The sequence below is a fragment of the Rhamphochromis longiceps genome, linkage group LG3, assembly GCF_057381845.1.
Source record: "Rhamphochromis longiceps isolate RC_006_pf linkage group LG3, R_longiceps_female_GT1.1, whole genome shotgun sequence".
NCBI classification, from domain to species: domain Eukaryota; kingdom Metazoa; phylum Chordata; class Actinopteri; order Cichliformes; family Cichlidae; genus Rhamphochromis; species Rhamphochromis longiceps.
The window spans coordinates 1,881,619-1,893,461 of NC_140559.1; the positions used below are offsets into that span (position 1 = coordinate 1,881,619).

The 11,843-nt window shown below is 40.3% G+C and overlaps 1 protein-coding gene across 1 annotated transcript; it reads right to left on the minus strand.

Moving 5' to 3' along the window:
* Window positions 1-2,582: 2,582 nt before the first annotated feature.
* LOC146672491 (uncharacterized) lies at window positions 2,583-8,684 on the minus strand. The gene is made up of 3 exons (XM_085386234.1): window positions 8,377-8,684; window positions 6,449-6,691; window positions 2,583-4,055 (listed from the first exon to the last, which is right to left on the minus strand). The coding sequence occupies exons 1-3, from the start codon at window positions 8,546-8,548 to the stop codon at window positions 3,031-3,033; spliced, it is 1,440 nt and encodes a 479-aa protein (XP_085242360.1). The 5' UTR covers window positions 8,549-8,684; the 3' UTR covers window positions 2,583-3,030.
* Between the last annotated feature and the right edge of the window lie 3,159 nt (window positions 8,685-11,843).

Sequence of the window (11,843 nt, forward strand, 5' to 3'; positions counted from 1 at the left end):
TTCTCTCCTGTAGCTGGACTCACTCAGAGGAAGCTGCTAGTTTGGACCAAATGTGAGTGTGATTCCAGTGTTGTTGTTACAGCCCTTACAACTCAGAGTGTGTTTTATTCCAAAGTTCAGACTGCCAGAAGCTGCAAAAGTTATTGATTAACAGCGTTTATCTCATTTCACTTGCACAGGTCAGTGCATGAAATCAGCTGTTTGAGAACGTTTAGCATCAATGTGCTGCAGGAGCATGAAAACATGATGTTGCTTTTTTCTGCTTTGGTGGATAATTTACAGTATAGAGGCATGAACAAACTGCATTTATATAATTCATTGTATGAATAGCCTCTTTGGGCAGCTTTGATAGTGTTGTTTTTGTTGCAAAGTAAGCAAAGCATTTCATCGTGAATCACGTGCAATTAAAACAGAAGAATACCTCGATAAAAACTCGGTCATTCAGTTCAGAAAATTACAAAAAGGTTGGATCTGTTCATCTGGACGTAGCGTTTTTAGTCAGAGAAATGTTTCGTCACTCATCCAAGTGACTTCTTCAGTATCAACTGACTGGAGGTTTCCCCAAATCTTATAAACAGTACATTTGCACAATAACTAAAACCCACCCACAGACTAACAATAGGCTGTAACCTCAGCTTTGTGATCATTAATATTCAAATTGTCACAGCCATCAATCAAAAACTATCGATCAGTGGTCTTTGATCAAGACTTTTGGGTTTTTACTTACCTGGGTGATTGAGCGTGCATTAAGAAAAGTTATGAAAATAATTTGTTAAATATGTTTTTTACAGTTAAAAAAAACCCTTTTCTACTCAGATGTTAGTTGTTGTAATAGTTTTATTACAACATTTTGCCACATTGCGTCTTTCATGACAAAACAGTGAGAGGTGTTATTGTTGTCTTCAAATATATTTGATAAAGGTCATCCAATTAATGCAAATTTCATGTTTTTAGCTGTTATAATCTGATGAGCAATATTTTATTTTATTTGTTTGTTCTTTAATTTTTCAATTTTTCCCCTAAGAGAGTTCCAGCTTTATGTGGTCAGTTGTGTGCCTCAGTGACCCTAAGAGCTAGACGAGCAGAAGCTTAGCTTTCAGGTGATACACCCAACTTGGTCAGGTCAGGGTTGAGGCCTGACAGTGCAATCCAATTACATGACAAAAACAGTTATCCAGAGAGTTATTTCAGAGATAAAACCTTTAAATCAATCAAATTTGACTGGAGCACAATTGGGGGGGGGTTGAATAGAGTTTGTGCGAACCTCTGATCAGTTTTCTGAATCAAAGGTTTGGGGACTGGACAAAGGATGTTCCAAACACTCAAACATACGAACTCACTGCACAGTGCACACACTGTGCTGTGAACTGTAGGGATGCCATCTGGTTCTGCAGACCTGTTCAGAGATTCTGGCTGAGGACATGTGAGTCCAGTAACGGGGACAGATTCATCATATGCAGAACTGAATCATTCATTAATGTTACGACTTCTTTAAGCAGCCTTGGGACTTAAAAGACACATTGATGATTTGGAGGAAGTAATTATTGAAGTTAACTCATAAAGATCAATCAGAGAGAAAGAGTCTAAATAAATATCAGTAGTATTAAAAGTAGCTGTACATAACTGCTCCTGACCCTGAATCCTCCTTTAGTTATGCCTCAATAGGCGCAGGCTGGTGGGGGATTCCCATGATGCACTGAGCGCTATTCGCCCACTATGTGGTTATGAATCTCTATGCATTTAATCATTAGTTATTATTCATCTCTGGCTGTCTTCTACGGAGTGTGTTTATCCTGATATGATCGAGGATGGCCGCCTCACCCCAGGCCTGGTTCTGCTCGATGCTTCTTCCTGTTAAAAGGGAGTTTTTCCTTCCCACTGTTGCAAAAGCTTTTCTTCATAACAGCTCATCTGATTATTAAAGTCTTTCTCCGTTTTATTTTAGGGTCTTTGCCTTATAATGTAAAGTGCTACGAGGGGACTCTTGTTGTGAGGCTTCAATAGTCTCAACGTTATGATTCTGTCAGAATGAGATTCCTGAACAAATGTAACAATTATAAATAAATAATGTTGCAAGCCTGTAAATGAATGTCAACACTGCTCCCCCTGCTGAATACATAAGACATTACCACTGTTTTTTCTCAGCGTCATCATTAGTCATGCTTGCATCTTCCTTGTCATAGACATGGATATCATTACGGTGGCCCATCAGCCGGTAATCGGTGAGGACCCCTTCAGTGTTTTTGCTGTATCTGTACAAGTTGATTAATTTATATTTCTTGCTGAAATAAATCAACTAAGCACAAAAAGTACTTTGTCTCACTGCAAATAATGCTGAAACTTGGTTTTGTGGAATAACAGGTTGAAGTTGCTAGATCTGTCTAACTGCTATAACAGATTCTGCTAGTCAGGAGCCGATCAGGCACCTGATTTTCAGCACCTGGTCTTCTGGAAGCTAAAAATTATGACACAATAGCAGAATAAGCTGTTTGTCGTGGATGCAATCTACATTCTCAACTCTGCTGCTCAACCCATGAATAAAATTTTCCTTATAAATGTGCTTCCATTTAAAGAGAAATAAATAGACTTTGCAATGGTATAGGATTTATTGTCAAAAAGCATTGTTACAACACACAAATAAACAACCAAACACAAATTGAATGACTTTTCTGGTGCATGTTCTCTAAATGTAAAAATGTACTTTTCTATAGAAAAGGAGCACACTGAACTTTAACCATCATTAAATGTAACATCAGGGTTTCTCTGATACAACTATAAGAATAATGTAATGAACTTTATAAAGAATGCTGAGAGTTTTTACTACTCTGGACAGAAAATGCTAATTTGAATATCGGTCATCTTTTCACTCGGGTGTTGCAGTGATTTGACTCCTGGTCAGTGTGAGCTCTACACACTGCTATGACTCTGTCCCACATTTTCTAAATATAACACTTTTAAGCAACATAAATTATCACGTGTCTATTTAACAAAATCTTTTCCCACAGATTCTGCAGCCTTCACATAACCGTGTCACCTGTGTGTATTCATGTGAACTTTCAATCCTGATTGGTAAGGGAATCTTTTCCCACAAGTGCTGCAGCTATATGGCTTCTCACCTGTGTGACGCCTCATGTGACGATTCATGTGTATCCATTGACTAAATTGTTTCCCACAGGTGCTACAAGGATAAGGTTTCTCACCTGTGTGAACTCTGACATGTTTCTTCAGGTAGGTTGCACAGTTAAAGGTTTTACCACAGGTGCTACAAGAATATGGCTTCTCACCTGTGTGAACTCTTGTGTGAGTGGTCAATTGTGAGTTGGAAGTGAATGCTTTCCCACAGGTGCTACACAAAAATGCCTTCTCACCTGTGTGAACTCTTACATGAGCGTTTAGTAGGGATCTAAGGACAAACGTTTTATCACAGGTGCTACAAGAATATGGTTTCTCACCTGTGTGACGTCTCATATGTATATTCAGTTGGGATTTAAACAGAAACGCCTTTCCACAGGTGCTACATGAATACGGTTTCTCACCTGTGTGACGTCTCACGTGTGCAGTCAGGCGTGATTTAAACTGAAAACTTTTCCCACAGATGTCACATTGTTCAGTCTTTTTTCTTGCCCCACTTTGACCCTGACTCTCTGACAGAGCAGGATTTTCCACTTTATTACTGTCACTTTTCTTTTTGCGACGTCTGATTGTCTTCACCTCTGCATTTTCAGGTGACCCTGAGTCCACATGCTGACTTTCTTCCTGATCTTGGCTCTCTGCTTCACCAGAGCTGTGAGAGATTTGCTCACTGTTTGGTTCTGCTTCACTGTGGTCACTTTCCTCATAAGCAGGAGTCACCATGAAGGTATCAGTCTCCTGCCTCACTCCCAGCTGCTCTCCCTTCTGACTGCTGTAGAGATCCTCCTGTTCCTCATTAATCTGTGGAGGGTCTGGGTCCTCCTGGTCCACACTGGAGCTCCTCTCCTCGTTATAGTTTTCCTGGTTTGTGAGAGGTTCCTCCTTCTCCACCTCGTCCTCACAGACATTTAGTCGTTGAAGGTCTGAAGAGACAAATGAAAACATTTTTTTTATATACACTCAACAAAAATATAAACGCAACACCTTTGTTACTGCTCCCATTCCCCATGGGATGGACGTAGAGACCTAAAATTCATCCCAGATACACAATATAACCATCCCTCCCAAACAGTGGTCACAAATCAGTCCAAATGTGTGGTAGTGGGCACATCTGCTATATTGAGATAATCCATCCCATCTCACAGGTGTGCCACATCAGGATGCTGATCTGACACCATGAGTAGTGCACAGGTGTACCTCAGACTGCCCACAACAAAAGGCCACCCTGGAATGTGCAGTTTTGTCTCACAGCAAAATGCCACAGATGCCACAAGCAATGAGGGAGCGTGCAATTGGCATGCTGACAACAGGAATGTCAACCAGGTCTTGACCTGACTCCAGCTCGTCGCCGTAACAGACTTGTGTAGGCAAATGCTCACATCCGATGGCGTCTGGCACGTTGGAGAGGTGTGCGCTTCACGGATGAATCATGGTTCACATTGTTCAGGGCAGATGGCAGCTGAGAATGTCCCAGTTCTTGCATGGCCAGCATACTCACCGGACATGTCACCCATTGAGCATGTTCGGGATGTGCTTGACCGGCGTATACGACAGCGTGTACCAGTTCCCACGAATATCCAACAACCTCGCACAGCCATTGAAGTGGAGTGGACCAACATTCCACAGGCCACAATTGACAATCTGATAGACTCCATGCGACGATGTGTTGCACTGCACGAGGCAAATGGTGGTCACACCAGATACTGACCGGTTCTGGGTCCCCAGACCCCCAATAGCGCAAAAAACTGCACATTCCATTCTTGGATCTTGTGTGTCTCTCTCTCTGTGCATGTGTGTTTCCATATGTGTCCATATTTGTGATTGTGTGGCTGTTATATGGTTTTTTTTGCCGATTTTTTTTTCATTTAACAAGTATATTTGAGGGACCCTCAGCATGTTCAGCATTTTTTCAGCTGTCCATTTTGCTTTTCCAATTTTTCTGTTTAACTTATTACTATTGCGCTAAATCATAGCATTTCTGCTGTTTTATAAGATTTGTGCTAAATATAGTATTTCTGATTAATTATAGTTTTTCTACCAAATCATAGTACAGTATTTTTGCTTTTTATAGGATTTTTATAGGATATTTATATTGCTTAATATAGTATTTCTGCTTTTTATAGGATTTGTGCTTAATACAGTATTTCTGCTAAATGTAGTAAATTTACAAATCAGGGTCTGCACGGCTTCCCAGCCAATCATATATGTGGGCTGAGGCATTCAAATTTGCATATTGGGGCCTTTGTGGCTTCTAAGCCAACAAGTCATCGATGTCATATATCTCTAAAAATTCATATTTTAATGATAAATTGTCAACACTTGACGATTCCCCCATCTCTTCTGAACAAAACGGCGTAAAAATGACCGTTCTGGCCAATACAGTTAGGAAATTGTGGTCATTTGTTTGAGGGGAGTCCTCACTATGAGAAATAGACTGCAAAAATCCTGTCTCTGTGCTGCGTGTGTGCACCTGTTTTGGCAGGAAAAAGTACACAGCCTCTGTGGATTCAAATTTAGCAGCTCCCAGGCTCTTTTTTTTTTTTTTTCACAGGTGAACAAAAATTAGTTTTGAGGGAACTTAACCATGTTCTGTTTTTTTTCATCTTGTCATTTTACTTTTCCAGTATTTTCACTTAAGTTATTGCTATTCTGCTCAATCATAGTATTTGTTCCAAATCATTGTTATTATGCTATATTGTAGTATTTCTGCTAAATCATAGTATTTCTACTATATTATATTTTTCTTTCTAAATATAGCATTTCTGCTATATAATTGTATTTCTGCTATGTTATAATATTTGTGCTAAACCAGAGTATTTGTGCTGAAACATAGTATTGATTTAAAATTACAATATTCATAGTTCATCACAGTGTCTCTGGTAAATCACAGCATTTCTGCTCTGTTGTACTATTTTTGTAAATCATAGTGTTTCTGTAATGTTTAAGTATTTTTGGCTAAATACATTCTTTCTGTTATCTTATACTATTTCTCCTAAATTCTTGTATTTTTTAGAAGTTATCATGTTTCTGGTAAGTTACAATATTTCTGCTAAGTTCTGCTATGCTATTGTATTTCTGCCAAGTATTATGTTTCCTCTAAGATATTGCAGTTCTGCTAAGTTATTCCATTTTAGCAAAGTTCCTTTGCTTCTGCAAAGTTTTAACAATTTCTGCAAGTTTTCAGCTTTTTCCGCTAGTTTTTGCATACAGCTTCAGCTTTAAAGCATCCACACTGCATTTTCGCAGGAAATGCAAATTTTTCTAGTTAAAGTTCTGACCTTTATTTCTTCCTGTGAATCATCCCAGTTTTACAAACCTATTCTGTGCAGCTTTATCTCGGGTTTCCAGATGGTCGCCAGCAGTTTGAGCCAATCATCATCAGTTCTGACACCGTCAGCCTCCTGCTTCACTCCCAGCTGCTGCAGTTCCTCCTCCTGTCTCTCTTTCATCTGTGGAGGCTCTGGATCCTCCTGGTCCACACTGGAGATCATCTCCTGGTTAAAGACCTGCTGTTCTGTCAGAGGCTCCTCTTTCCCACAAACATGAAGCTGTTGGAATTCTGAAGAGAGAAATAGAGAAAAAGATGATGAAAAAACTCCTTAATAAAAACAAACAACAGGCCACATTCACTCATTTTTGCTTTCTAACTAATAGGGCTGCCACCAGTAGACTAGTCACGATTACGTCGACTATCAAAATCGTCTGACTAATTTAATAGGTCGTTAATGGGTCGTTTCAAGCTTTGCAAGATCCTGAAAGATGAAGGAATGAGAAGATTTAAGAGTGTAATAATGGACTGAAATAGAAGATGCAGCAATGCATCAACGAGGATGCCAGCCACCCAGTAAACGCCAAAAGAAGACGCAGTCTCTGAAATCAGGAAGGGGGGTAAAGACTTTAACAACACTGTAGACTGAATTTATCAATTTTGTTTCACAGGCATTTTACCCTGTTGTACCATCAAAAATATAAATTACAATATGGTAATAATGAAATCATTAAAAATTATTTGGTGTTTTAGTCTCTTTAATTATTCTTAATCTGATTCCACAAAAGCATAAAGAAAAAAATTGACTGAAAGTCTAAACTCTCTGGAATAGCTGCTTCAAATTCTTCTTTTTATATGTGACAGGTGAGACCTGACCTTTGTCGGTAGTTTTCCCCTTTGAGGCAACGGAACATGTCCCACTTGAGTTTCTGTAGTTTGGCAGAGGCTTAAAGTCATTTTTACTCTTGTAGAAGGAAACACTGTTTTATTCCTACAGAGAAATGTGTAGTGGACTCCGCCACCACTTGCCGATACTTATTAGGGTGTGACCCTAACTTGTGAACAGGGGTATTCCTGCTGTGGTCAACTGTTCAGTGTAAGTGATGTCCTGTTTTCATTTACAGATTGCCAAGCTGCAGCTTTGCCTGGATGGATTTTTGGCTGCAGGCCGAAGTCCCGAAACACCAGTGTTTGTTTTAATTTGTTTTAGACTGGTTTAACTCAACTGCAAAGAGCTGAAGATTATTGTGACAGCTGTGGCTGTCGATGTTGTTTTGTTTATTTGTTTGTTTTTCTTCATTGTATCAGTAGGCTCCAATGTGTGTACTGATTGTAGTTGAGAGTGGTTTACTTTTATTTTTTTAATATATCGTTGCAGACAGCGAAGGTGCTGCACGGAAACTCATCTTTTTCTTGCCACTTTTGCATGCACCGTGGTGGTGAGCTTGGGTGGAGACAACAATGATGAATTTCCTTTTTATAGTGTTTTGCCCAGTTGGGGGAACTGACTATATACTTACAGCTGCATATACGCTGCAGCTCCATCCTATTGAAATAGGTACCTCCCTCAGGTCACATATTTTATTTATGTTTACCAAAATATGAGGAAATCAGGGGCAGCTCAAGACTTAAAAACCTGAACTACACGCTGGCCTTAAACTCGCTGCTTTATCAGCATCAAGGCGTTTATTTCTTTTCAGGGTTTTACTCCTGCTAAACAATAATCTCACAGATGAACTCAAACTGCACTGATTGTTTCAGTACGACTGTGAAAAACAGCCAAACACACCTGACTGCAGTCTTTAGCTGATGCCCAGTGTCTGATATTTTACACAAATTAGAGTCCGAAATTAAATTAATCACCAAGGTAACAGCTTTCTGCTCCCAGCTAACATCAGAGAAATCCCGGAGACGCTGACGAGCTTTCATGTCTTCATCAACAGAGAGGAACCTGAGCTCAGCACACGTGTCCGTACCTGAGCCGTGTGAGTGTGTGTTGGGTCTCCGGCTGATATCCAGCAGTCTGCGCTGACGCTGGATCTCCTCCTCATACTGGACGATGGTTTTCTGAACCTCGCAGAAGATTTGTTGACAGACAGCAGCCAGCCTCTCCTGTATGAACTCTCTCAGAGACTCAGCTGAACACATGGCTGCTTCAGCTGCTGCGGGTCGATAGAAGCGACAGCGACGCTGTTTTATTGGTGTTTAATCGACAGGAACAGGAGCGATACTTGAGCTCGGTCTGCTTCATAGGACGGCAGCCACGTCTGCGCACGCGCAACTCTTCTCCCGCCGTCGCTACTCTGCTGAGGTTTGCTGTAAGCGGTCACGTGGGGCGCTCATATCCTACGGATCTCCGCATGGGACAAAAAAGCAAAAGGCGTGTTTTGTGGGATTCCGCAAAGTTTTTAAATTTATTCCAGTTAAGTTATGTTATTTCACAGCGAACAGAACCGGTTCTTTTCTAAACCTAAAACCTGGATAGTCGTTTGTCTTTATGTTTTAAACCACCGGTGTCGAACTCTAGGCCTCGAGGGCCGGTGTCCTGCAGGTTTTAGATGTGTCCTTGATACAACACCGCTGATTTAAAGGTAAATAACCGCCTCAACATGTCTTGAAGTTCTCCAGAAGCCTGGTAATGAACTAATCATTTGATTCAGGTGTGTTGACCAAGGGTGTTATCTAAAACCTGCAGGACACTGGCCCCTGAGGCCTGGAGTTCGACACCCCGTGTTAAACCAGTGACGGGATGGCGCCCTTTCCAGCGTGTACCATGCATCTCGCCCCATCGTAGCTGGGATACACTCCAGCCACACCTTCTTTGCTTTGTGTTCATACCTAACAGAGAAAGATCACGTGTCCTCATTAGGAGAGGGATTTGTTGGTGTGTAGGGCTGTAGCCTCAGGTTTTTATTATGAGACAGCGTGTTTCAGATCATTTTACAGAGTAACATCAAAGTAACTTAACAAGTAGTACAAGTTAGCTAATTACACCCAGGTCTTTCTCCTGGGTGTAAATAAGTAAATCATGTCTGAGCAGGGACGCTGAGATTGGAACTTTTACTACCATTGGTGAAAAGTGATCTATTAAACAAAACTCTACTATAAAGCATAAGCGCAACACTCATGAATATTCTCATAACTAACATATAACTTAAGGCCCTTTACATTTGAATGCCTGTGATTTTGACATGGACCTCAAACTTACACAGACGCATACAAAACCAAAGAAACAAAAAAGCTTCAGTGTCAAACTAGCTTTACTTTCATGGATCTGTAGCAATTTCACCTGATTTATCACTCAGTGTCAAAACACACAAATAACTCATTCATTTATTAACAGAAAAGTACAATCAAATTACCTACACCACAAATTAAGTTCAAATGAATAAAATTAAATTATTTTCATGTGTTCACTCCAGCTAAGCTAATGAAACAAACAAAGATGTCAATATTGGCAAAATATAAATTTGTTGAAGTCAAATTATAATATTAAATAAGAAATTAATCTATAAAAGGCAATAAATAATGGTTCAACCATTCTGTTTACTTACTATTTTAATGTATCTCTCTCATTTTGTATTACTTTTTCTATACCTGTCTACATGGATTTATCGTTTTCAACCCAAATAGCTGTGTATTATTTGTAACACAAAAACATGAATGAAACCACAGAACACATTAAAACCCTTTCAAATATATCATGAAGAAAGCTGAAAGCTACAAAAACAAAAGTAGACAAACATGTCAACACAGGCGAAAATACAAGTCAAAACTAAGACCACAACAGTAACTAAGATAAGATAAGATAAGATAGAACTTTATTAATCCCTCGGGTGGGTTCCTCTGGGAAATTCGATTTCCAAAAAAGCACAGCACCGACAGAAGTTACAGAGTTATACACACACACATATATCTAAATACAGAGACAATATAAATAAAATATACGAAGGGGATAAATAGAATAAATAGGAATAAAAATAAAAATACAAGTGAATTGCACATTTCAAGTATTGAGTCTATTGCACCGTTGACTATTTACAAAAGTATTGCACAAAAGGTATTGCACAGTGAGGTGAAGAGGCACTACAGCTTAGTTGTTCCCTCCTTTGTCCTCCTGTTTCCCCTCCCTCTCCCCTCCAGAGAGGAGTTAAACAGTCTGATGGCGTGTGGGACAAAGGAGTTTTTAAGTCTGTTAGTTCTTGTCTTTGGGAGAAGCAACCTGTCACTGAACAGACTCTTCTGGTTGTTAATGGCCGTGTGCAGAGGATGCCTGGCATTGTCCATAATGTCCATCAGTTTCTTTAATGTCCTTTTCTCTGCCACTGTCACCAGAGTGTCCAGCTTCATGCCGACCACAGAGCTAGCCCTCCTGATCAGTTTCTCCAGCCTGGATGAGTCCTTCTTTGCTGTGCTGCTCCCCCAGCACACCACAGCATAGAAAAGTACTCCAGCAACCACCGACTGGTAAAACATCCTCAGGAGCTTCCTGCAGATGTTAAAAGACCTCAGCCTCCTGAGGAAGTACAGTCGGCTTTGGGCTTTTTTATACAGGTACTCTGTGTTGCATGACCAGTCCAGTTTATTGTCCACCCACAGCCCGAGGTACTTGTACTTGTTGACCACCTCCACCTCCTCCCCCTCTATCTGAACCGGCAGTGGACCTTCTCTGGACCTCCCGAAGTCCACAACCAGTTCCTTAGTCTTTGAGGTGTGTGGCAACACCAGCACAAACTTTACCCACCACCTGCAGTTCTTACTAGGGCCCCGCCCCTCCCTGAGCCTGGTTCTGTCGGAGGTTTTTTCCTGTTAAAAGGGAGTTTTTCCTTCCCACTGTCGCCAAAGTGCTTGCTCATAGGGGGTCATATGATTGTTGTTTTTTTTTCTCTGAATTTATTATTGTAGGGTCTACTTTACAATATAAAGCACCTCGATGTGACTTATTTTGGTGCTATAGAAGTAAAATTGAATTGAAATGAATTGAACTGAATTCATGGCTGTTACAGTTATTAAACAATAGAAGTAGAAACAGGACATAAACAGTACAATGTTTTGTTGTCCCCCCTGACCTCCTCAATCAGATCTCTGGCTCTCCTCACTTTCTTCTCCATCATTTGTGTAAGTCAGCAGAGGTTGCTGTCAGATGAAACAGAACTATGGATCCTAATAAACTGCACACAGACAAAGCCTGTGCAGTGACGTCCACAGAAGGACAGTGCTGAAAGTATTGAAAGAGACACTGCAAAACAAAGCAAGAGACTAGAGCCTATCAGGAAAACTAGTGAGTGGACCTCTGATTAAAGAATTTCTACCAAACTACAACTGCAGCTGAACAAATGAGCTGTTGGTGGAACTTTACACTCTGAAATATTGAAAGATTCAAAGGATGAGACAGCTCAGCACAGCATGTTATTAACTTCACACATGAAGTGGTTCAGTCCAG

Coding starts and splice junctions, on each gene's coding strand:
- LOC146672491 (XM_085386234.1), bottom strand. CDS start 8,548: ATGTGTTCAGCTGAGTCTCTGAGAGAGTTCATACAGGAGAGGCTGGCT. Junction 6,692..8,376: donor CACACACTCACACGGCTCAG/GTACGGACACGT, acceptor TTCTCTCTTCAG/AATTCCAACAGCTTCATGTT. Junction 4,056..6,448: donor GATAAAGCTGCACAGAATAG/GTTTGTAAAACT, acceptor TTGTCTCTTCAG/ACCTTCAACGACTAAATGTC.